The sequence below is a fragment of the Bubalus bubalis genome, chromosome 4 (genome assembly GCF_019923935.1).
Source record: "Bubalus bubalis isolate 160015118507 breed Murrah chromosome 4, NDDB_SH_1, whole genome shotgun sequence".
NCBI classification, from domain to species: Eukaryota; Metazoa; Chordata; class Mammalia; order Artiodactyla; family Bovidae; genus Bubalus; species Bubalus bubalis.
In genome coordinates, this window is record NC_059160.1 from 157,226,634 (window position 1) to 157,252,078 (window position 25,445).

At 40.8% G+C, this 25,445-nt stretch overlaps 1 protein-coding gene across 7 annotated transcripts in view; it reads left to right on the top strand.

Moving 5' to 3' along the window:
* The window catches only part of NRG3 (neuregulin 3), a 1,236,567-nt gene that overhangs the window by 1,179,493 nt on the left and 31,629 nt on the right, over positions 1 to 25,445 (top strand). For all 7 annotated transcript variants that reach the window (XM_025285164.3, XM_025285167.3, XM_025285166.3 and 4 more), the window contains exons 5-6: positions 7,625 to 7,727; positions 14,663 to 14,789. In XM_025285164.3, coding sequence (XP_025140949.1) covers positions 7,625 to 7,727; positions 14,663 to 14,789 — 230 coding nt within the window. The remainder of the gene's footprint in view (positions 1 to 7,624; positions 7,728 to 14,662; positions 14,790 to 25,445) is intronic.

Here is a 25,445-nt window from a genome sequence, read left to right on the forward strand (position 1 = left end):
AGGGCTTCTGATAATGAATACCTGAATAAGACAGAACCCTGGTGATATTGATAGGTTGACTTTTATAATGTACTATCAGAGTAATTATGCTTCCATTTTATACCTACTGGTGGCATCAAAAAGGATCTTATTTGCATATATTGACTATGAGGTGGTCTAGAGAAAAGCTTTTGCTCCTATATATGACTTACAAGCTTACAGGTGTGTGTGTGTGTGTGTGTGTGTGTGTGTGTGTGTGTCCAGGTTTAAGCTTCCCATTACTTGGATGCCAGTTCATATCAGGAAATCATGCTTGAGTTTTGTCTCTTACAGACTTAAGTAAAACTGATGATACAAAGGAAAGATCCCCAAGAGATGGTGCGATCCTAGGGCTCCATATTTGGAAGGGATGTGGGGCTGCCTTGTAGAACATGTCCATTCTTTCACAGATACAGGGCTGCTGTCACTCACACTTCTATCCTTAATATCAAGCTATCCAGTAGGAAATGCTATATAAAAACTGAGGTTATAATTTTCTTTGGGCATCTTTTTTTTTTTTTTTTTTTTAATGTAGTAGAGCTTAACAAGGATTCACAGGGAGATTTTTAGTATGCTAAAGACTGCTACAGCTTCCAAAAGCAGCCTTGCACATTAGGACCTAAGCTGTGAGCTGTCTCATGGTTTAGCAAACAGTGCTATACCCACAGTTTTTCCAAGGATCCTGGGTCTCTAGGGATCAGGAGCACACTTTCCTTCTCAAAGAGTCAGTATGGGGGAGAGCGCGAAAGACGTAGCCCTTCCCCAAAGAGGAACACTTGCATTGCATCTGCTAAAATATCTGGGTTGTTGTTGCAGTTCAATTGCTCAGTCATGTCCGACTCTTTGTGACCCCATGGATTGCAGCATGCCAGGCTTGCTTGTCCTTCACCATCTCCCAGAGCTTGCTTAAACTCATGTCCATTGAATCAGTGATGCTATCCAGCCATCTCATCCTCTGTCGTCCCCTTCTCCTCCTGCCTTCCATCTTTCCTAGCATCAGGGTCTTTTCTAATGTGTCAGCTCTTCACATCAGGTGGCCAGCGTATTGGAGCTTCAGCTTCAGCATCAGTCCTTCCCATGAAGATTCAGGGTTGATTTCCTTTAGGATCGACTGGTTTGATGTCCTAGCAATCCAAGGGACTGTCAAGAGTCTTCTCCAAGATCAGTTTAAAAGCATCAATTCTTTGGTACTCAGCCTTCTTTATGTGTCAACTCTCACATCCATACATGACTACTGGAAAAAACCATAATTTAGACTCTATGGACATTTGTGTGCAAAGTAATGTCTCTGCTTTTTAATATGCTGTCTAGGTTTGTCATCGCTTTTCTTCCAAGGAACAAGCGGTTTTTGTGTTTTTGTTTTTTTTTTTTTATTTCATGGCTGCAGTAATCATCTGCAGTGATTTTGGAGCCCAAGAAAATAAAATCTATCACTGTTTCCAGTGTTTCCCCATCTATTTGCCATGAAGTGATGGGACCGTCTCTAGCTAGGAAATTCAAAATTACTAGTGGAAAAATTCAATCACCACAAGTAAAATTAAAAGGAACCATGAGTAAAGAAAATGATATAAAAATAAATTCCTTCAGTATACATCTCAGGGCACAGGGAGAGAGACCCCAAGATAGCAAATCACTGACTGCCTGTGGGTGAGGTGAGTTTTGCATAAGAGAGATAGAGTCTTTTAAAAGCAGTTGCTTTGTTTTGTTTGCTTCAACGCTGGCTTCAGGAGAAAAGGGGGAAAGGAAGGAAACTGGCATTTTATGTATCCATTACATGCCACTCAGCCCCTTTATTTGTGTTTTCCTGGCTTCCCAGGTGGCTCAGTGGTAAAGAATCTGTCTGCCAATGCAGGAGACACAAGAGAGATGAGTCGATCCTAGGAGAGGACAGGCAACTCACTCCAGTATTTCTTGCCTGGAAAGTCCTATCTACAGATGACCCTGGCAGGTTACTATCCATAGGGTCACAAAGTATTGGACACAACTAGCATACACATTGGAGAAGGCAATGGCACCCCACTCCAGTACTCTTGCCTGGAGAATCCCAGGGACAGGGGAGCCTGGTGGGCTGCTGTCTATGGGGTTGCACAGAGTTGGACACGACTGAAGTGACTTAGCAGTAGCAGCAGCATACACACATATAAAGCACATGTTGAACAAATATGTGAAGTGCGTAGTATTTTCCCCATTATTGATAAAGACAATAGATGAAAGAAGATGAAAATAGTTCTAGCTGGTGTTTAAACAGAGGGGTTCACACCAGTCAACCACACTGCTTCCTGAGTGAGGTGGGTTCAAGAGAAGAGAGGGATCAGCACGGGGCAGCATGGTGTTTTTCAGAGTTTTGGGGTAGGCTGCTTGCCCAAATGATTTTCTTCCACTTGTCCAATGTCAGTTTCTAAAAACTCACCATAACATTACTACTTTCTCTGTTTCCATCTTGATAATATGAAATATGATCAAGAGCGAGTCCTGTGTACAACAGAAGAGGAAATGGTACAGAATTGAGAGACAATGCAAACAACCTTTACTAATTCCTGTCGAATGAGAGACTGGTTTTTGCCCTCAAAAATGACTTCATAATATGTTTGCATTAATGAAATGCAAAAATGTTGATATTCCCTAGAATAGTAAAGTAAGTCCTTTACCGTACATTGCTGCTGCTGCTGCTGCTAAGTTGCTTCAGTAGTGTCTGACTCTATGTGACCCCATAGATGGCAGCCCACCTGGCTCCCCCGTCCCTGGGATTCTCCAGGAAAGAACACGAGTGGGTTGCCATTTCCTTCTCCAATGCATGAAAGTGAAAAGTGAAAGTGAAGTCACTCAGTCATGTCTGACTCTTCATGACCCCATGGACTGTAGCCTAACAGGCTCCTCCATCCATGGGATTTTCCAAGCAAGAGTACTAGAGTGAGTTGCCATTTTCTTCTCCCTACCATACATTAGATGGAGCCAAATTAAATGGTCAATGTCCAACCATTTATTGCCCCCCATGGCAATTTCATATGATTCTGCCTAATACTTTATGATTATTCCTAGTTAGGCACTGCAATACTCAGTATATTTTAATTCACTCAATCCTCACAATGCTTATGCAATGAAGGTAATGGTAGCCTCATTATAAATAAGGCATTCTCTGCTTTCTAGAGTCGGGCTAGAATTCTAGACTCTCAATCCAGGCCGAGTGATGGAATATGTGGTAGGTCTGAAGAAAGAGCATTTGCCTTACAGTATGTTACACGACAGAGACCCCAGGGCATTGTGCGGGCTGCTCTCGCGATTCCATCAAATTGCTCATGCAGATTCTGCAGGAACCTCTACATCACTGAATTAAAGGACCATATTTTATTTGCCTTTTCAGAAACATTCAATAGCCTATTCTTCTAGAAAAATTCCGTATGTTTTATTCTATGATATTGTCATATTTTACTGTTGTTGTGTGTTTTCTTTTTTTTTTTTTAATCCTTTCCTGGTTGGCCGATCTGTTTTTTTTTTTGTTTTTTTTTATCTGCTCTACAGCATCCTCTTCTACCCTTCCATGAAATTTTTGAGTCTCTCAAAGCTCTATCTTAGACATTCTTCCCTTAGTACTCTATATTTTCTCCTGGGGCTGTCTTATCAACACACTTGGTTTAAGTATATGCATAACCCTGAATATTTATATCTGGAACTCTGTCATTTTATCTTAACTCAAATCTGTATATTTAAATGTCTACCTTACACCTCTAGTTGGATATGTTATAGGTTTTTAAAAACTCACCAAGTCCAACACTGGGCTTCCCCAGACAGTAAAGAATCTGCCTGCAATGCAGGATATCTGGGTTTGATCCCTGGGTTGGGAAGATCCCCTGGAGAAGGACATGGCAACCCACTCCAGTATTCTTGCCTGGAAAATCCCATGGACAGAAAATCCTGGTGGGCCACAGTCCATGGAGTTGAAAAGAGTCAAGCATGACTGAGTGACCAGCACATACATGCATAAGTCCAACACTGAATTTGATATCTTTCTTTATAAGTCTGATTCCTCTCTGATATACTCCATCTTAGTTAAGAGTATCATTGTCTAGTCCATTAAGTCTTTTCAACTTAACTGCTTTCACCTTTTTTTTTTTTAACTGCTCATCATGGTTGTTACTGTTATCATAGAAGTATCCATCATGTCTCAGTTCAGTTCAGCTCAGTCACTTAGTCATGTCCGACTCTTTGCGACCCCATGAATCGCAGCACGCCAGGCCTCCCTGTCCATCACCAACTCCGGAGTCTACTCAAACTCATGTGCATTGAGTCAGCAATGCCATCCAGCCATCTCATTCTCTGTTGTCCCCTTCTCTTTCTGCCCCCAATCCCTCCCAGCATCAGGGTCTTTTCCAATGAGTCAACTCTTCACATGAAGTGGCCAAAGTATTGGAGTTTCAGCTTTAGCATCATTCCTTCCAAAGAAATCCCAGGGCTGATCTCCTTCAGAATGGACTGGTTGGACCTCCTTGCATTCCAAGGGACTCTCAAGAGTCTTCTCCAACACCACAATTCAAAAGCATCAATTCTTCTGCGCTCAGCTTTCTTCACAGTCCAACTCTCACATCCATACATGACCACTGAAAAACCATAGCCTTGACTAGACGGCCCTTTGTTGGCAAAGTAATGTCTCTGCTTTTGAATATGCTATCTAGGTTGGTGATACCTTTCCTTCCAAGGAATAAGCCTCTTTTAATTTCATGGCTGCAGTCACCATCTGAATTGATTTTGGAGCCCCAAAAAATAAAGTCAGCCACTGTTTCCACTGTTTCCCTATCTATTTGTCATGAAGTGATGGGACCAGATGCCAGGATCTTCGTTTTCTGAATGTTGAGCTTTAAGCCAACTTTTTCACTCTCCACTAAAAAGAGGCTTTTTAGTTCCTCTTCACTTTTTGCCATAAGGGTGGTGTCATCTGCATATCTGAGATTATTGATATTTCTCCCAGCAGTCTTGTTTCCAGCTTGTGCTTCTTCCATCCCAGTGTTTCTCATGATGTCTAAGCTGATATAATAGCCCTCTAATAGGACTCTGCATTTACTTAACCCTTCCTAATCTTTTCTGTAAATTTCAGGGGGAAAAATGTGAATATTATCACATCCCTCTCCTGTTTCTAATTTTTCAGTGCCTTTCTGCTGTTGTAAAGACATGCTCATTGTATACCATGTCCCTGTTGTCTCCGTGTTGCTCTCCTAAGCTTGTGTGTGCAACGTGCACATGCTCACTCAGTTGTGTCTGATTCCTTGCAACTCCATGAACTGTAGCCCAGCAGGCTCCTCTGTCCATGGAGAGATCTCCATGCAAGAATGCCAGAGTAGTTTGCCATTTCCTCCTCCAGGGATCTCCCAACCCAGGGATCAAACCTGTGTCCCTTATGTTGCCTGCCTTGGCAGGTGGATTCATTACCACTGGCACCAACTGGGAAGCTAAGCTGGTGGGGAATAGAAAATAACTTTTGCAAAGGCCCAATGGTAGAGTAAAAACCATCCAGATTCCCGAACCTGCCATTTTATATCCTAGCAAAGAGCCTTTGCACAAATTGTCTTCTCTTCCTGGACCACTTTGCCCATCCCTATTCCTCTTGCCTAATTGGATCCTGTTTTATATTTAAAATCTCTGGACTCTGTGAATAGGTCAATTTTCCATGTGATATCTTTTGTCAGATTATAAACCTCCTTGTTACAACATTTATTACAGTCAGCATTTTATATCACTGCCTTTATTTAGATAGAAATTAAAATTTATAAAGGTAAAGTAATATATCTTTTGTTACTCATATCAGAGGTGGCTAAAATGAAAGTCAAATGCAAAAATTGCCAGACTCCAGCCCCTTGCTCCCTGGCCCTCTCCAGGCTTGTTCTTGTTCAGCACTCTGAACCAAAGGCGTTGAGAGTACTGGCGCTGTAACTCCATCGGGTCTATAAATCCATTCACAGTCTTTGGAGTTTTAATTTCACTCTTGATTTAAACTCAGAATTGATTTTGTGCATTCCCCCAAGCTATATTTGACTAGATTCAAAAAATGAACAAAAACACCCTGTTGATTTTATGCAGAAATCATTCTTGTAGTGAACACAGTCTTACCTCTTTTGTTTTCATAGGTACTATTATCCACCATTTTCATAGTTCTTTTTATTTGCAGAAGCAGGGTGGAGTAGATTATTATCTGTAAGTCATACTTAGTCCGTTAGAGTCACCAACTCAGAGCAATTTAGTGAAATGAAATTCTTTATAAGTTGGTAGATCTACTTACTTGTTTCCAAGTTCACTTGGAAGATTTAATGAGCTTACAAATGTGGGGGTGAAAAGAATGACATTCTTTAAGATGGTATATGTCCAAACAAGGTCTCAATGACATACTGTTTTTCTCTTTAATTTGAATCTTTCCCAATTTAAATGTCAACCAAGTCTTGCCAGGGCCACATAATTGCCCCTTTTCATTTATTCAAAAATGTGGATAATGTGATATTCTCTTAGGTTTGCTTTCTTTCTTTATTTTTTTTTATACTCCAGTCTGAATAAAGACATTAAAAATGGAAATAAAGCCTAAGAGGGGAGAGGAGAATAGTTCTTGTAGTACATTGTTTCCTAATATACTACTGAAGGAACAACAGCAACAACAACAACAACAAAAAACTTTAAAATGTACAGTCATATCCAAAGAGAAGATACAGTGCATGATGAATGGATGGATGGAAGGGAAAAAAGAGAGAAGGAAGGAGGGAAGAGGGAGGGAGGAATACCAAAAGGAAGAAGAAAGGAAAGGAGGAAAGATGAAAGACAGTGGGAGGGAGAAGGAAGGAAGGAAGGTAAATAGACCATAGACTCTTGTGCAATGTAAAGAAATTAATGAAGACAAGAGGAGGATAATTAACAGAAAGTTCTGAGACCTATGGATGAAAGGTCTTGATGAGATGAAAGAACTGTTGCAGTAGACGTATTTCAGAAAGTGTGCTAGAAGTATAAATGTTAATGTCCAAAAATTGAAATGGTTTGTTTTTGAATTCTTGTTTTTTGCATTAAGAAGCTCTAAGATATAACCTTGGTAGTAGAGGTTGAGGTTATTTTGCCAGATTATTGGTACTGAGCAGGTCACAGGATGACTAAGTAAATATTCACATGTTACATTGAAGCCCTTTTTCATGCATGATGTCAGTCACAGCAGGTGGATGAATGGGAGACTGACAGCCAGGCACCAAATCAGAAAACACCGTCATCAGTATCACATAAATTGGAGGCCACCACTGGAATAGGAAATTTCTGATAGCAGATTATTTGGGACCCCACCATCATGTTTAAATGCTCCCAGTATGTCTTAAAGTCATGAAAATTCTTTTGATAATGTTCATATTTGTGATATCCATACATGAGTTCTATTTAGCCATGCAGATACAAAAAAATAACAGCTGTCCTGTAGACCATTGCAAAGACACTGAATTGTAGCAATGCCCTCGTGTTTTCCTATTGACGATAGGGGCAAAAAAACTTGGCTTTGAAAGGCTCCTACCAGCTCATAGTTGTATTAACTATGGAGATTGTGTCTGCTGAGCCATGCTAACTTCCGTTCTAATTCTCTTTTTTGAATTCGCAGAGAGTGAAGAAGTTTATCAAAGGCAGGTGCTGTCAATTTCATGTATCATCTTTGGAATTGTCATCGTGGGCGTGTTCTGTGCAGCGTTCTACTTCAAAAGCAAGTAAGACTATTTCTCTCAAGTGTTAAAAGGTTACTTCTCAGAGGAAGCACTTTGTCTTTCTTTAAGTTCTCAGTCTGAGCTCTAGGCAGAAGGATTTTGTGCAAATGGGCCTATCAGACATCCTTAAATGACTCTGAATCTTTTGTAGCCTGGGGTGAGTGTGTACAGAGTGTCTATACATGTGTGTGTGTGTGTGTGTGTGCTTCATCTTTTATGCACATAGTGATCATTCTTCTCTGTGATCATGAACACTCTATGTTCTTTGCATTTTTTGATGGCCTGCCAGAATTAAAGGCTCAACATCAGCCTGTCAGTAAGGAGTTAACTCTTCTGAAAAGAGAGGTCACTGCTGAACACCTAACCTTTTATTAAAAAAAAGAAACAACTCTATTCCTTTTATAGTGTTTTATTTGATACCCATAAAGGTTTTAGCCAAATGTGAAATATGAACACTATAAAATTTACCTTGGTTCACCAGTTAGTATGGACATCTAGAATATGCCCTATGCTTAACTTGCCAAGAAACCAAATCTTCTGCCAAAAGCATTGGGTTTGTTTTTTTTTTTCTGACTGGTAAAGTAGAATTAAAAATATGTATTTATAAGTATGTATGTGTATATACATATATGCTTACATATACATGTCACAAATAACATTGACAGAGGTATTTTATTTATGTAAATGACATAATTTGCCCTTAAGAAATACAGATAAAAATAATATATTGCTTGGTTTCTTGTAAGGTAGATAGGCCTTGAGAAGTTGGCATAGATTCTGTTCCTACAGCTTGTCTGGAATCCAGGCCAACAAGTAATTGCTTTTCTTTGGACTTGTACTTTTCTACCCATTTGCCCTTCTAAAAATGGATCCGTTTCCCAATATAGTCTGTGATACCTGTCTGCATGTTGTGTATGTCGATCTTTAAAAAGAACAGCAATTTTAAGAAATAATGGAGACTCAGATATGAATCCAAAATTAGGAACTATTATTTTTAATAAACTATTTCAGAATAGGTTTAGATTTTTGGAATTGCCATGAAAATAATACAGATAGATCCAATGTACCCCAGACACAATTTCCCCTATTTTTAATGTCTTTCCTTAGTATGTTGCCTTTGTTGCAAACAGTGGAACAATAGTGGAATAATAGTGTTACTAACTGAAGTTCATATTTCCATATTTCCTTAGTTTTTACCTCATGTGCTTTTTCGCTGTTGTTCCCCACCCAGGGTACCACATTGTATTTCATCATTGTTTCTCCTAAGCAACTCTTGGCTGTGGTAGTTGTTAGTGTTCAGTTTTGAACACTTTATCAGGGATACTGGGCTTTTCATTCATTATCTCCCAATCCTCACAACAACTGAAATTATGCATTATTGCTCAATTTTTCAAATCACATCAGAATTTGATTGTAAAGTATTGATTTGTCAAAGCCCCACAGTAGGAAATTGACAGCAGGTCTTTGCATTTCTACAATTCTACTTTAAACTGCATGCTGTTCACCACCCAGCATGTTGACTCGTGTGGTCCTCCCCCAGACGGTGAAAGTGCTTGAGGTGAATCAGGAATGCCATGCCCTGCTGAAGTCCATAGCTCTTTATGTTCTTAACAGGCTACATGGTTTCGTGGTCAGGATTTTACATGCATCAGCCTAAGCTGTATTCACATCTTCAGTCTGCCACTTGCTTATTCAGTATTATTAGGGAAATTACATTCAGTCTTGATTTCCATTTTGGTAAAATATAGCCAACATATGGCCAAAAATAATGTCTACCTTAGAGAATTTAAGGATTAGTGGGATAATACTGTAAAGAAGGCAGCATAGTTTTTAAAAAGTAAATACTCATTGAAGGGCTGTTGTTGTTAACACCTAGGGTGTCTACACACTGGAACTTACAGGCAGGGTAGCTACAAGGTGAGTAGAGTTCCCTGAGCACGAGAGGGTTAATCACACTCAGCAGAGCATTAGGAGAGTCACCTTGCAAGTGCTGTGTGGGAGAAAGCTGTGTATTTAACAATATGCAAATTACTATGAAGAAGTAGTTAATCACTTATTTTTGGAGTATAATCTGTAGTTGTACCACACTTAAAGAAAAGACTGATAACGACAGTCACAGGAACAGAGAGCAGCTGGGTAACTAGAGGATCTCTATCTTCAGAGCTGTTAGCCTCACCTTCCGTGGGCTGCAAGTGGGCTCAGTGATGAGAACATCCTCCTGGGGCTCAGCAAGGTGTCAGGGGTTTGCATGGAAACACTGTTCAACTTTCAATGCCTAATGGGAGATGCAGGGGACCGAACCAGTGGGAGATGAGTAATGAGGAGGCTGTTGTCTTTCTGCCTGCCCAGCCAGGACACATATTTATTATATATATATATGTCTAAAAATAACAAAGGAATAATGAAATTTGAAGACTCTTCCAACTGGAGCTGTAGTTCTCATCAGAGACTTAGAGAATATTACCTTCTTCTAGGGCAATTTCCAAGCATAGTTTTCCTTTATTTTTCTCTGAGAGGAAGGCCACATTGCACACCAAGCATCTAACTTATATAGCTGAAAGTGATGTAAAAATTTTTTTAACACCTTGGCACAAGTTTCTTTGCCCTAATTCCTAGGATTCTAATTCCTTCCAGAAACCTTGGGGATAGAAGAATAAACAGGGGATAGCAGGCTGTACTTTTTCTTTACTTTCAGACATTATAAGATTTTTTTTTCCATGTGTATACTTTTTTTTTAAACTCATCTTGGAAGTCCTAAGTCTTCTCAGATTCTGGGACATGTCTATCATCGGTTGCCTGATAAATTCTCTTGAATCTCCATCCTATATACTGGAATGTACTGTGCCCAGAGAGAATCAGGACTTAACCAAAACATTCTCTTGGTTATTTTTCCTACTTCCCATAATTATTCAGGTCCTGCCACTCTGGTCCTTTCTCCATTCTCTTGTCATCTGTGATATGGCATGACCTCACCCGATAAAATATCACAGCACATTATTAGCCAATGAAAGTTTGAACATAGGTAACAAGAGGAGGTAGAAGTGAGGAACACCTTCTTGAATTCAGAGAACTTTCTGAGTTACTTGAACTCCAACTACTTTGAAGGTCACAGTGAAATAAATTCTTTTCTCATCAATTCCAAAAAGTTCAAGTATTCTTATAAGTAGTTAATGGAACCATTAATTGAGCCTTTCAAATCTGGCTGATACGGCTCACATGGCAACTATAAATTCTTCTAGATTTCCCTTTTACTTTTAACTCGTATGGGCTAAGAAGTATCAGGCTGGCAGTGGGAGTCCGTATTAGACTTAGGAAATGCAAGACATAATTGAACTCTGAAAATGAATTGAAATAGGAAAAGAGATATATGGGTGGGGGGAGTGGAATAGATGGGGGAAAAGTGGAAACAGTGATTTTGGAGGCGATTTTGGGCTCCAGATGGTAACTGCAGCCATGAAATTAAAAGACATTTGCTCCTCGGAAGGAAAGCTATGACAAACCTAAACAGCATATTAAAAAGCAGAGATATCATTTTGCCTACAAAGCTCCATATAGTCAAAGCTGTGGTTTTTCCAGGAGTAATGGTGGATGTGAGAGTTGAACTGAAAAAGGCTGAGCACCGAAGAATTGATGCTTTCAAACTGTAATGCTGAAGAAGACTGTTGAGACTTCCTTGGATAGCAAAGAGCTCAAACCATTCAATCCTAAAGGAAATCAGTCCTGAATATTCATTAGAAGGACTGATCCTGAAGCTGAAACTCCAATTACTTTGGCCACCTGATGAGAAGAGCCGACTCATTGGAAAAGACCCTGATGCTGGGAAAGATGGAGGGCAGGAGGAGAAGGGGGCCACAGAGGATGCAGTGGTTGGATGGCATCACCGACTCTATGGACATGAGTCTGAGCAAGCTCCAGGCAATAGTGAAGGACAGGGAAGCCTGGCGTGCTGCTGCCCACGGTGTCACAAAGATCTGGACGCGACTTAGTGACTGAACAACACCAACAGGAAAGATGTTCCAGGAGCAGGAACTGGGACAAATAATTATCCCAACTGGGAAAGCACAGGAGGAACAAGGGGAACTGATGCTACGAGTAGAAAACAGATGTGCTACAACTTGCCCTGACTGTATGTTATCATCCTCTGAAGAGATTTTAGATCACAAAGCAAGGCACCTAATGACAGGCAATGGGTGTTCTGATATGATGCTATGATTCTCTTCATCTGTGGCGGCCTTAGTCCCCACACAGTTATAAGCTAGTACACATAAGTACTAATATAAGCTAGTACACAGTTATAAGAGTTCCTTGACCTGAGATAGCCAGCATCCGATGAAGGTCAGTGTGAGGCTTTGAAGGCCTGGACCACTGCCCCGCCATGGGGTGAAAGCCACGCCAGCTTCAGAGCTCCCTGTGGGATTTGCTGAGGTTTTCACTGGAGCCTGCATCACATTCCAACTCCTTCTGCCCCATCCTGCTTCCTTCACTGACTTTCCACAGGTGTTGATCTTAAGAGACCTCACTAATAAAAACCCTGCACATGATCTCCATCTCAGTGTCTGCTTCTGCAGGGAGCCAACCTGCAGCATCACAAACAACATCTCCTGCCGGACTTGTTGGGTCTGATATTCCACCACTGTACATCTCATTTCTTCTTGATGAATTGACCCAGAGCAACTTAAAACCCACTGAACTCTAGAATCACACTGACATTGTTAGGCTAGTGGGTTCCAGCGTGTAGTACTTGTATCTTGTCTTCCCCAGAGCCACTGCTGTCCTGAGAGAGCTGATGGCATTGCAGACAGATGCTTCCACTTCCTTTTGTTCCCATCTGCTGAGGAGAGGATGAAAGGGCAAAAATGTGTGCCTTGAGAGAGCTGAGGGATGATAGAAAAGGAGGCAGGTTAGAAAAGAAAGCCCATATGTTCTGGAATATTAGTGAGTCAGGACAAAGGTAAGAGGGGGGTAAAGGAAAGCAAATTATTAAAAGGATTTAGGAAATGCAACCAGACATTTTTATGAGGAAAATTCCTTTACATGTTTACATTTCCCAAACGCTGACTTAGGGGATTCCTGAAAAGATTTTTAGTATTTCTACAGCTAATTCTTGGAAAAACAATCATGTTCTTCCTCTGTGTCAAGCCCCCTTTACTGCTTCCTGATGATTTATTCCAGTAGAACTTCCTCATCTCCCATCTGCTTCATCAGTGAGTCCCTGATAGGATTTTGTGGCTTTCCTGTGCTTCTTAAAATGCTGATAGGATAGATTTGTTTCTAACAACAGGCTAGAGATTAGCTGTTAGGAAGTAGATAGATTATTACAAGTATATTAAAACAACTAAGAGTACTGGAGATAAAAGCCCCCTAAATAATTGAAAAGATAAAAGAAATATTTAAACAGAAGGACATCACACGAGTTTTGTAAATTCAGAGGAGATAATAATGCACAGACCTCCAATTCTTGTAGCAATTCTATGACTTGCTTGTAAGAGAGGCAATTAACAAGATCTCTTCTTTTATCTCTGAGCCAGTGTCCTGATTCCATCATCTGCCGATATAACTAAGCTTACTAAGTGATGAGGAGTGTAACATTAATACTCTCCATGTGTCCACAGTATTTATGGAAGAGAGCTTATCCAAACTCCATTGACAGAGGAGGAAACTGAGGCTCACAGAAGTTTGGGGAATCAGTCATTTTGATTTGAGGAATCAAAGCAAAGCTGTTGGGACACAGAGCTGGAATTCAAATCTCAGTCCCTCTGATACTCAAGCCCATGGTGTGTAGAGGGATGTCTGCCTCAAAAAAACTCACTTCAAGAGATGGAGAGAAGGTGAACAGTCACCACCAAAGGCTCTATCCTTGGCGTGGACCCTGGGGAACGAGGCAGAAGTCTAGGGCAGATGATTCTGTGAAATTTGTTTGCTTGTTTGTTTCATGGGTACTGGGTCTTGTGTTGATAGCTAATTGCCATAAAGCTCTTAGGAGAGCAGCTAATAAGGCAGTACTTTGTACGGTTCAAACAACAGTCACTCCACATTTGCAGGCAGGGGTAATTAACTTGGAATCCAAAACCCGAGAATAGCCTTGGCCTTCCCACCAAGAAGCAGCGTGACCACAGGCAAGTGGTTTGACAGTCGTGAGTAGTGCCTCAAAATGAGGAGTATGCAGCCAGATTCATTCAGTTCTAATCCAGCTCTACCACTGTCTAGCTGTTAGACTTTGGACAAATTATTTAACTTCTCTGTGCTTCAGTTTTCTCATCTATTAAATAAGCGTAGGATTAATGGCTTGTCATACAGAATTATTGTGAAAAATAAGTGAGCTAAGACATGTAAAGCACTTCAGATGATGCTTGGCATCTTTCAAGAGTTAATTTTTATTACTTATAAATTAATCCTTCAAAAGTTAACTTTTTCATATTATTTACCAAAGTTCTAATAAATTCTGCATTCAGGGCAGATGGTAAAAATAAATGAAGTGTTTTTAAACTATAAAAAAGAAAATAGACCCCTGTTATGGCATGTGTGCAAGTTATCCAGTCAAGCTATACCTATCTGAAATGGACAGATATAAACATAACTTTGCAAATATGTTATATGTGGCTGCTAGGTCCAAGTGTCAAAGTTGTCTACTTGTAACTTCAGAGCATTCCTAATTCTCTTCAGTTGAGCACTCAAGGTTAAGGACCTCTTACATCTAGTAGGGTGAGGACAATGCATTACATTTCTGCCTTTAGAGTGCCATGGGGTGTGAATCCTGGCTATTAATGGGTAATGCCAAGTATTTCTTGGTGGGGTTGAAAATGAAGGGAGGACTCTTTGTTAACTGAGTTTATCTTGCTACAGAAAATGACAAGTATAGATGTTGAAGTGAATGAACCTCAAAAAAATAGGCATAAATTTATGTGACTATTTATACATGGATTTATTTAAACTTGCAGGAAACAAGCTAAACAAATTCAAGAGCAGCTGAAAGAGCCACATAATGGTAAAAACTACAGTCTCAAAGCATCTAGCACAATGGCAAAGTCCGAAAACTTGGTGAAGAATCATGTCCAGCTGCAAAATGTAAGTGACATGTCCATACATCCCTTCCCACAGCCACTCTCACTGCTCCCAGTCCAGAGGGGATGCAGAACCTGTGATCAGACTTGCCTATTTTTTTCAGTACTCTGTAGATTTTTCCTTAAATCATGTTGCATTTTTGTGTGTGCACACAGTACTGGAAAAAAGAAAGAAAAATTAATTCTCAGCTCTTGATTACAATCTGTAACATAATTAATCTCTGGAAGCAAAAAGAGCTTCAGTTGTTTGTTCCATAATCACTTACTGAATTCTTCCTTATGTCAGAGATCGTGCTAGGCACCAGGGGTACGATGTTCCTTACTGTATGGAAACTGACATAGTGAAAAAATACAGACACCCAGAGGAGGTTTGTGGGATGAGCGGGTTGCTATTGCAACAGAGGTGGGAGAAGAGACCAAAAGGAGGTGGTGGGGGCAGAAGTGGAGGCAGCAAAAAATGCAGGCTTGAACTGGAAATTGAAGAATAGGAAAGGTTCATCAGGGAGTCAGAAAGCCAAGGACTAGAGACTAGAATAAGCAGAAAGAATAAATGCAGGGAATCCTAAGAATACATACTATATTCAGACAACTCTGAATTAAAGGGTATGAGAAAAATCAAAGCTCATAAACACGGGAAGGGAGAGTTGTAGTCCCAGGGTTGTTGCTTCCTAACACCACACCTTAACAGATACCAGAATTTGAAGTTAAATACAAGCTCTTTGAATCCTGCGTTCTTTTTCTGTGTGTGTGGCTGCTCTGGGGCTTAATTGCAGCATACAGGATCTTCAGTTGAGATAATCCTTTAGTTGTGGTGCAGCTTAGAGGATATTTAGTTGCACCATGTGGGATCTAGTTCCCTGACCAGTGATCCCACCCAAGCCCTTTGCATTGGAAGCATGGAGTCTTAGCCACTGGACCACCAGGGAAGTCTCGAATTCTGTATTCTTTCTAAAGTAGTTTTTCATGATTTCTGAGATATATTGAAAAGCACTGAAAGTGAAAGTGAAGTCGCTCAGTCGTGTCCAACTCTTTGCAACCCCATAGACTGTAGCCTACCAGGCTCCTCCATCCATGGGATTTTCCAGGCAAGAGTACTCGAGTGGGTTGCCATTGCCTACTCCAACAGGATGTACCTGCTGCTGCTGCTGCTGCGTCGCTTCAGTCGTGTCCGACTCTGTGCGACCCCATAGACGGCAGCCCATCAGGCTTCCCCATCCCTGGGATTCTCCAGGCAAGAACACTGGAGTGGGTTGCCATTTCCTTCTCCAATGCATGAAAGTGAAAAGTGAAAGTGAAGTTGCTCAGTCGTGTCCAACTCTTCTCAACCCCATGGACTGCAGCCTTCCAGGCTCCTCCATCCATGGGATTTTCCAGGCAAGAGTACTGGAGTTGGTTGCCATTTCCTTCTCCAGAGGATCTTCCCAACCCAGGGATCAAACCGGGGTCTCCTGCATAGTAGGCAGATGCTTTACCGTCTGAGCCACCAGGGAGCAAATGTTACTGAAGTCAGGTTCTGCTGCTCACTGTTCAAAACCCAATACTCCAGAGACAAATGTAACTTACAAGATTCTGCTCTGTTTTCAAGAGCAGTTTTAAAGGGTTAATCGAATTGTTTGGGGAGGAGATCAGGGTTTGTAATCTTCCACTCTGCGCAGACTTTCTTCTGATTGTGCTGTGCTTAGTCATTTAGTCGTGTCCAGCTCTTTGTGATTCCATGGACTGTAGCCCACCAGGCTCCTCTGTCCGTGGAATTCTCTAGGCAAGAATACTGGAGTGGGTTGCCATTGCCTTCTCCAGGGCATCTTCCCAACCCAGGGATCAAATCCAGGTCTCCTGCATTGCAGGCGGATTCTTTACCATCTAAGCCACCAGGGAAGCCCATTCTTCTGATTGGTCTATGGTGAAATGACAGGTTGGTGCTCCAGAAAGCTGGTGCTCAGCCTGAAGCTGCCATCCTCTCTGGGTAGGGGCCTTAGTTCCTGCAGAACTCAAAGAAATTGTTATGCATATTTCATGAAAAGGAACCAGGACTTGGCCCCATGCTGCTCTATTGTTTACTGACTGTTCCTCCTTCATTTCTCTATCCCCTCCCTCCTCTGATTAGTAACTGTTTGAATCTGCTCTTTACAACTAAAGGAAGTTCAAGGAGGCTGATTGATGCCTATTTCCTAAACATAATAAATGAGGACACAGAAATGATTTGTACCCAGGAAGACTCCATGTGTCCTGCTCCATTTTACAAAAGCCATCTAAGACATACTGGAAGATTCCTGTCAGGGTAGCAATTCTTTGACCCCATGCAAGACTGCACTTCCAGATTCTGAGACCCAAAAGGAAAGCACAAAGGTGGTGGTATAAACCTAGATTTGAGTATAATACCCGATCACCCAGGACACATTCACAGCCTTCCAAATGTGTAAATCACTGGGAATTTAAACATCATTTGTGATTTTGGGAAATCATTACCCAGAAAGTCGCCATTATGCTGTGTGTGACAGATGTACTTAGATGCTTAATGCAGAATTCATAAATCATAATCGCTTCCCAGAAAAGTTTTGTTAAACTTGTAATCACGGCTGTGTGTAGGGATTGTTCTTTTCTGAAACAGAGCGAATGTTTTTGTTAGTGATTTCTAATGAGTATTATCCCATTACTGTAAAACAAATACTGTAATGGAGGGCTTCTTAGCAACTGAACCTTCAGAGATAAAGCCAGAGGCTGGTTATGGTAGTGAGAGCAGATTTTTGATTAGTGATATACTGTTGCATTACAGAAGAGAATCTTGTTTGAACACAACTTCTATTCTTATAGAGGTGACTGAGTGCTTGAAAAGGACAATGAGGGTGATCTTGGCTGGCTCAGCCTGCAGCAGCTTGAAGCAGGATTTTGGTTCCTGGCCAGAGACTGAGGTCGGTCTTGGGGTGAGAGCACCAGACCTTAGTCACTGCACCAGTGGCCAATGACAAAGTCCTGGCCCTTTGGCTTTGCAGAGAAAGAATCACCACAAAGATAGAAAGCAGTGAAATGAAGTGTTTATTAGGAGGAAAAAGAGTCTAGAATGTATGGATAGATACACAGGCAGACTTGGAGAGAGAGCCGTGCCCTCACAGTAGTTTAAATCACTTATATGGGGCATTTCTTCTGGTTATCCTTTGGCCAATTGTTTAGATTTGCCTGATTCCGAGTATTTGGTAGAATCCTAATATATGTGCATCTGTATCTCTTAGCCAAGATAGGGTCCCCTGAAGAGGACTCCTCTTTTGACCTCCAAGGAGCTTTCTATGCATGTGTGAGTTTCTCTAACTGCAAGAATGAGAAATATATGCTTTGTTATCTTTAATCTGGGCAGGTCCAAGCCTCCTCTCTCTCCACTGGCCTGCTATTTAGAGTTTCAGTCCACAGGGAACTTATCTCCAATTTCTCTATCCTGGGGCGCCTAGGTACCTCCTATCTCAAGGGAGTAGGGAAGGGAAACAGTGGGGCTTGACAGAGTCAGGGAAGAGAAAAATGACCAAGAGTTGGTGATAGAAATAAGGTTAAGCCATCTGTGTCTATTAGCTGGCCATTATTAAACTTAGGATCCTGTCTTAGGGACTCACTGAAGACTAGGGGCATGACCAGCCTTTGAGTGTCCCCATTCATTGCAGGAAAAATAGGGCATAAGAGGAGAGTCATGCGCTAAGTAGTGGGTGAGTCCCTGGGACTAGCTACCAAGTGAGGGTGCTTGGCTTTGCTCGGAAAAGAATTAAAGGGCTAGCCACAGTAAAGAGAAAGGAGGTTTATTTAGAGAGATATACATTCCATAGACAGAATGTGGGTCATTTTGGAAGATAGTAAACTGCCCCAAATATGGGGTAGTTAGTTTTATTGGCTCGGCAATTTCACAGGCTAATGAGAGAGGAGTATCCCAACTCTTTTGAGAAGGCAGTGTATATTTTCAGGAATTGGGCCATTGAACTTTTTGAACTTTTATGGTTGGACTTGGAAGTGTCATGGCCCTTGTGCATAGTGTCACTTAGAAGTTTCGTTGTCGTTGTTCAGACACTCAGTTATGTTCAGCTCTTTTAACCCAATAGACTGCAGCACAACAGGCTTCCCTGTCCTTCACCATCTCCCAGAGTTTTCTCAAACTTATGTCCATTAAGTCGATGATGCCACCAATCATCTCATCCTCTGTCATCCCCTTCTCCTCCTGCCTTCAATCTTTCCCAGCATCAGGGTCTTTTCCAATAAGTAAGTTCTTCACATCAGGTAGCCCAAGTATTGGAGCTTCAGCATCAGTCCTTCCAATGAATATTCAGAGTTGATTTCCTTTAGGATTTACTGGTTTCATCTCTTTGCAGTCCAAGGGACTCTCAAGAGTCTTCTCCAGCACCACAGGAAAAAATATCAATTCTTTGGTGCTCAGCCTTCTTTATGGTCCAACTTTCACTTCTATACATGACTACTGGAAAAACCATAGCTTTGACTATATGGACCTTTGTTGCCAATATGACATTTCTGCTTCTTAATGCACTGTCTAGATTTGTCATAGGTTTTCTTCCAAGGAGCAAGGACATTTTAATTTCATGGCTGTAGTCACCATGTGCAGGGATTTTTGAATCCAAGAAAGTAAAGTCTGTCATTGTTTCCATTGCTTTCTCATCTATTTGCCATGAAGTGATGGGACTGAATGTCGTGATGTTAGTTTTTCAGATGTTGAGTTTTAATACAAAGTTTTTCATGCTCCTCTTTCACCTTCTTCAAAAGGCTCTTTAGTTCCTCACCACTTTCTGCCATTAGGGTGGTTCCATCTGCATTTCTGAGGTTACTGATATTTCTCTCAGCAATCTTGATTTCAGCTTGTACTTCATCCGGCCCAGCATTTCACATGACATATTCTGCATATGAGTTAAATAAACAGGGTGACAATATACCTCCTTGACATATTCCTTTCCCAATTTTGAACCAGTCTGTTGTTCCATGTCCAGTTCTAACTATTGCTTCCTGACCCACATACAGATTTCTCAGGGGGCAAGTAAGGTGGTCTGGTATTCCCATCTCCTGAAGAATTTTCCACAGTTTGTTGTGATCCACACAGTCAAAAGTTTTGGTGTAGTCAATAAAGCAGTAGTAGATGTTTTCCTGGAATTCTCTTGCTTTTTCAATGATCCAATGGATGTTGGCAATTTGATCTCTGGTTCTTTTGCCTTTTCTAAATCCAGCTTGTACATCTGTAAGTTCTCAGTTAACATACTGTTGAAACCTGGCTTGAAGGATTTTGAGCATTACCTTGCTAGCAAGTGAAATGAGTGCAGCTGTGTGGTAATTTGAACATTATTTCACATTGCCCTTCTTAGGGATTGGAATGAAAACTGACCCTATATAAGCCATGTAGCCACTGCTGTGTTTTCCAAATTTGGTGGGTTATTGAGTGCAGCACTTTAACAGCATTATCTTTTAGGATTTGAAATAGTTCAACTGCAATTCCATCACCTCCCCTAGCTTTGTTCATAGTGATACTTCCTAAGATCCACTTGACTTCACACTCCATTATGTCTGGCTCTAGGTGAGTGTTCACAGCATCATGGTTAACTTGGTCATGAAGATTTTTTTTGTATAGTTCTTCTGTGTATTCTTGCCACCTCTTATTAACATTTTCTGCTTCTGTAGGGTCCATAGCGTTTCTGTCCTTTATTGTGCCCATTTTTTCATGAAATGTTTCCTTGGTACCTCTAATTTTCTTGAAAGCAATAGTCTTTCCCATTCTATTGTTTTCCTCTATTTCTTTGCATGGCTCAGTTAATAATGCTTTCTTATCTCTCCTTGATATTCTTTGAAATTCTGCATTCAGATGAGTATATCTTTTCCTTTCTCCTTCACCTTTTGCTTCTCTTCTTTTCTCAGCTATTTGTAAGGCCTCCTCAGACAACCATTTTTCCTTGTTGCATTTCTTCTTCTTGGAGATGGTTTTGATCCCTGTCTCCTGTACAATGTCATGAAACTCCATCCATAGTTCTTCAGGCACTGTTTCTATCAGATCTAATCCCTTGAATATATTTGTCACTTTCACTATATAATCGTAGGGGATTTAATTAAGGTCACACTTGAATGCCCTAGTAATTTTCCCTACTTTCTTCAATTTAAGTCTAAATTTTGCAATAATGGGCTCATGGTCTGAGCCACAGTCCTCTCTCGGTCTTGTTTTTGCTAACTGTTTTGCTTTTCCATGTTCAGCTGCAAAGCATATAATCAGTCTGATTTAGGTATTGATCATCTGTGATGTCCATATGTAGAGTCCTCTCTTGTGTTGTTATAAGAGGGTGTTTGCTATGACCAGTGCATTCTCTTGGCAAAACTCTTGTTAGTCTTTGCCCTGCTTCATTTTGTACTCTAAGGCCAAAGTTGCCTGTTACTCCGGGTATCTCCTGACTTACTACTTTTGCATTCCAGTCCCCTATGATGAAAAGGACTTTTTTTTTTTATGTTAGTTCTAGAATGTCTTGTAGGTCTTCATAGAACTGTTCAACTTCAGCTTCTCTGGCATTAGTGGTTGTGGCATAGACTTGGATTACTCTGATATTGAATCGTTGGCTTGGACACAAACTGAAATAATTCTGTCATTTTTGAGATTGTACTAAAGTACTGCATTTCAGATTCTTTTGCTGACTATGAGGCCTGCTCCTTTTCTTCTAAGTGATTATTGCCTGAAGTAGTAGATATAACAGTCATCTGAATTAAATTTGCCCATTCTGGTCCATTTTAGTTCAGTGATTCCTAAAATGTCAATCTTCACTCTTGCCATCTCCTGTTTGACCACTTCCAATGTACCTTGATTTGTTGACCTAATATTCCAGGTTCCTATGCAATATTATTCTTTACACCACTGGACTTTATTTTCACCACCAGACACATCCACAATTTGGTGTCATTTCTGCTGTGGCTCAACCTCTTCATTCCTGCTGGAGTTATTTCTCTGCTGTCTTCTCCGGTAGCATATTGGACACCTACCAACCTGGCCCCGGGGAGGTAGGAGACGGTGATGGGGAGGGCTCATCTTTTAGTGTGATATCTTTTTGCCTTTTACATTGTTCATGGGATTCTCAACACAAGAATGCTGAAGTGGTTTGCTATTCCCTTCTCTAGCAGACCACATTTTGTCAGAACACTTCACCATGACCCACCTGTCTTGGATGGCCCTATGGCATGATGTATTACAATGAGCATATAATGAGGTTCAAGGTCTAGTGGAAGATCAATGCAAAGAAATAGAGGAAAACAATAGAATGGGAAAGACTAGAAATCTCTTCAAGAAAATTAGAGATACCAAGGGAAAATTTCATGCAAAGATGGGCACAATAAAGGACAGAAATGGTATGGACCTAAAAGAAGGAGAAGATATTAAGAAGCGGTGGCCAGAATACACAGAAGAACTATACAAAAAAGATCTTCATGTCCCAGATAATGACGATGGTGTGATCACTCACCTAGAGCCAGACATCCTGGAATGTGAAGTGAAGTGGGCCTTAGGAAGCATCACTACAAACAAAGCTAGTGTAGGTGATAGAATTCCAGTTGAGCTGTTTCAAATCCTAAAAGATGATGCTGTGAAAGTGCTGCACTCAATATGGTAACAAATTTGTAAAACTCAGCAGTGGCCACAAGACTGCAAAAGATCAATTTTCATTTCAATCCCAAAGAAAGGCAATGCCAAAGAATGCTAAAACTACTGCACAATTGCACTCATCTCACATGCTAGTAAAGTAATGCTCAAAATTCTCCAAGCCAGGCTTCAACACTACGTGAACTGTGAACTTCCAGATGTTCAAGTTGGTTTTAGAAAAAGTAGAGGAGCCAGAGATCAAATTGCCAAAATATGTTGGATCATTGAAAAAGCAAGAGAATTTCAGGAAAACATCTACTACTGCAATATTGACTACGCCAAAGCTTGAGTGTGTGGATCATAACGTACTGTGGAAAATTCTTCAAGAGATGGGAATACCAGACCATCTGATCTGCCTCTTGAGAAATCTGTATGCAGGTCAGGAAGCAACAGTTAGAACTGGACATGGAACAACTGACTGGTTCCTAATAGGAAAAGGAGTACATCAAGGCTGTATATTGTCACCCTACTTATTTAACTTATATTCAGAGTACATCATGAGAAATGATGGACTGGATGAAGCACAAGCTGGAATCAAGATTGCCAGGAGAAATATCAATAACCTCAAATATGCATATGACACCACCCTTATGGCAGAAAGTGAAGAAGAACTGAAGAGTCTGTTAATGAAAGTGAAAGAGGAGAGTGAAAAAGTTGGCTTAAAACTCAACATTCAGAAAACTAAGATCATGGCATCTGGTCCCATCACTTCATGGCAAATAGATGGGAAAACAATGGAAACAGTGACAGATTTTATTTTGGGAGGCTCCAAAATCACTGCAGATGATGACTGCAGCCATGAAATTAAAAGACCCTTGCTCCTGGGAAGAAAAGTTATGACCAACCTAGATAGCATATTAAAAAGCAGAGACATTACTTTATCAACAAAGGTCTGTCTAGTCAAGGCTATGGTTTTTCCAGTAGTCATGTATGGATGTGAAAGTTGGACTGTAAAGAAAGCTGAGCGCCAAAGAATTGATGCTTTTGAACTGTGGTGTTGGATAAGACTCTTAAGAGTCCCTTGGACTGCAAGAAGATCCAACCAGTCCATCCTAAAGGAAATCAGCCCTAAACATTCATTGGAAGGAGTAATGTTCAAGCTGAAACTCCAATATTTTGGCCACCTGAGGCAAAGAACTGACTGATTGGAAAAGATCCTGATGCTGGGAAAGATTGAAGGCAGGAGGAGAAGGGAACGACAGAGGATGAGAAGGTTGGATGGCATCACCGACTCGATAGACATGAGTTTGAGTAAGCTGGTGATGGACAGGGAGGCCTGGCGTGCTGTAGTCCATGGTGTCGCAAAGAGTCGGTACACATTCTATAGACAGAATGAGGTCCATAGCAAAAGGCAAGAACAACCTTGGGAGAAGCACACTCCACAGACAGTGTGGGCCGCCTTAGAAAGTGAGAGGCCCAGATATGGCATGGTTAGTTTCTATGCGCTGGGTAATTTCACAGACTAATGACTAGGGGGATTTTTCCAACTATTTTAGGAAAGGAGTGGGGATTTCTAGGAATTGGACCACTGCCTACTTTTTTGTCTTCTTTGATTACCCTCTGAACTGTCTTGGCACCAGTGGGATGTCAGTTAGCATGCTAATCTATTACAATGAGCGTAAAATGAGGCTCAAGTTCTACTGGAAGTCAGATCTTCTGCCACCTTGGACCTAGTTGGTTCTAACCAGTTTTTGTCATGTCCTATGACTGTATTATCCTTTTAAGGGCTATGCCCTGCCCCCTTCCCTCCTGTTTCATTAGGATAACACATTTGAAGGGATCCACAGTCTGAAAGGCTACACAGAAGCTGGGAGTTCAGGCAGAGAATAGGTGAGAGGAAGGCAACTAAGGACCTTGAAGAAAGAGTGCAAGGTGTACTGCGAAAACCTGCACATGCTAGCCACAGCATTCTATGCATTGTCGGCTGGGCTCAAGGGACTTCTGAGCAGATCACTTTAACAAGACTAGACTAACATGAACAAGTTGCTTTCCCAAAGGCACATATCAATTTCCATTCTAGAAAAAAAATATGGGTCACTACCAACTTTGTTACACCTTTGTCAAGATTTCTTTTGCTAATTTAATAGGAGAAAATTGTATTCTTTAATTAAATTTCACTGTTTGAGAGGGTAATGTAATCTCTGCATATATTTCTAGTCAGATTTCCTCTTTGGTGAATTATATGCTGATACCCTCATTCATAATTTTATTATAAGAATCAGATAACAGTTTGACAGCAATTTTTCATGCCATATGTTAGGGGAGAAAATAGTAATAGAGAATATATATCATTAATCCCTTAAAAAGAAATTGAAATGTGTAAGAACATCACTTTTTTACAATGCTATGCTTAAGATATATAAGAAGCATATAGGACATCTGAGCAGTTGGTCAAATAAGTAATCCTAGGGAAAGAAATAACTTGTCATAGGGCTAAGAAAAGTCTGCATGCATATTAAAATGCAAATGTATCAAAGAAAATTTGGAAAAGCATTTTTCTTCTGTAGGTCTACATTTTTTCCTTTGGACAAGAGCTACGAGGAAATAGCAGTGTCAATGATAATAACAAAAATGATAAATAAAATAATAATAATCATAGCAAATAACATGTACTGGGTACAGACATAGAATCATGCTAAGTAATACAAATGCATAACCTTATTTAGTCCTAACAGCAGCTCCTTAGAGTTTACACCCACAATATGCAGAAGAGGAATCTAGGACTCAAAGCTTGAGTCAGGCAGCTAGCGAGTAGCTGAGAACCAAACCCACATCTCCAAAGCTCAGTGGTTCTCAATAAGGGGCACTGTTGCCCCCATGGAAATTTTGGCAAAGTTGAGAAACACTTCGGGTGTTACAACTTGAGAGGGAAGTGCACAGGCATCTATGACAAGACAGTGCTGACAAATATCCTAATGCTTGGGGTAGTCTTCCATGACAGAAAATGATCTTTCCTAAATGTCAAGAGTGGTGAAGAAGTCCAGAGTCCAAGGTCAAGCTGCACAGAAAGCCTAGCCC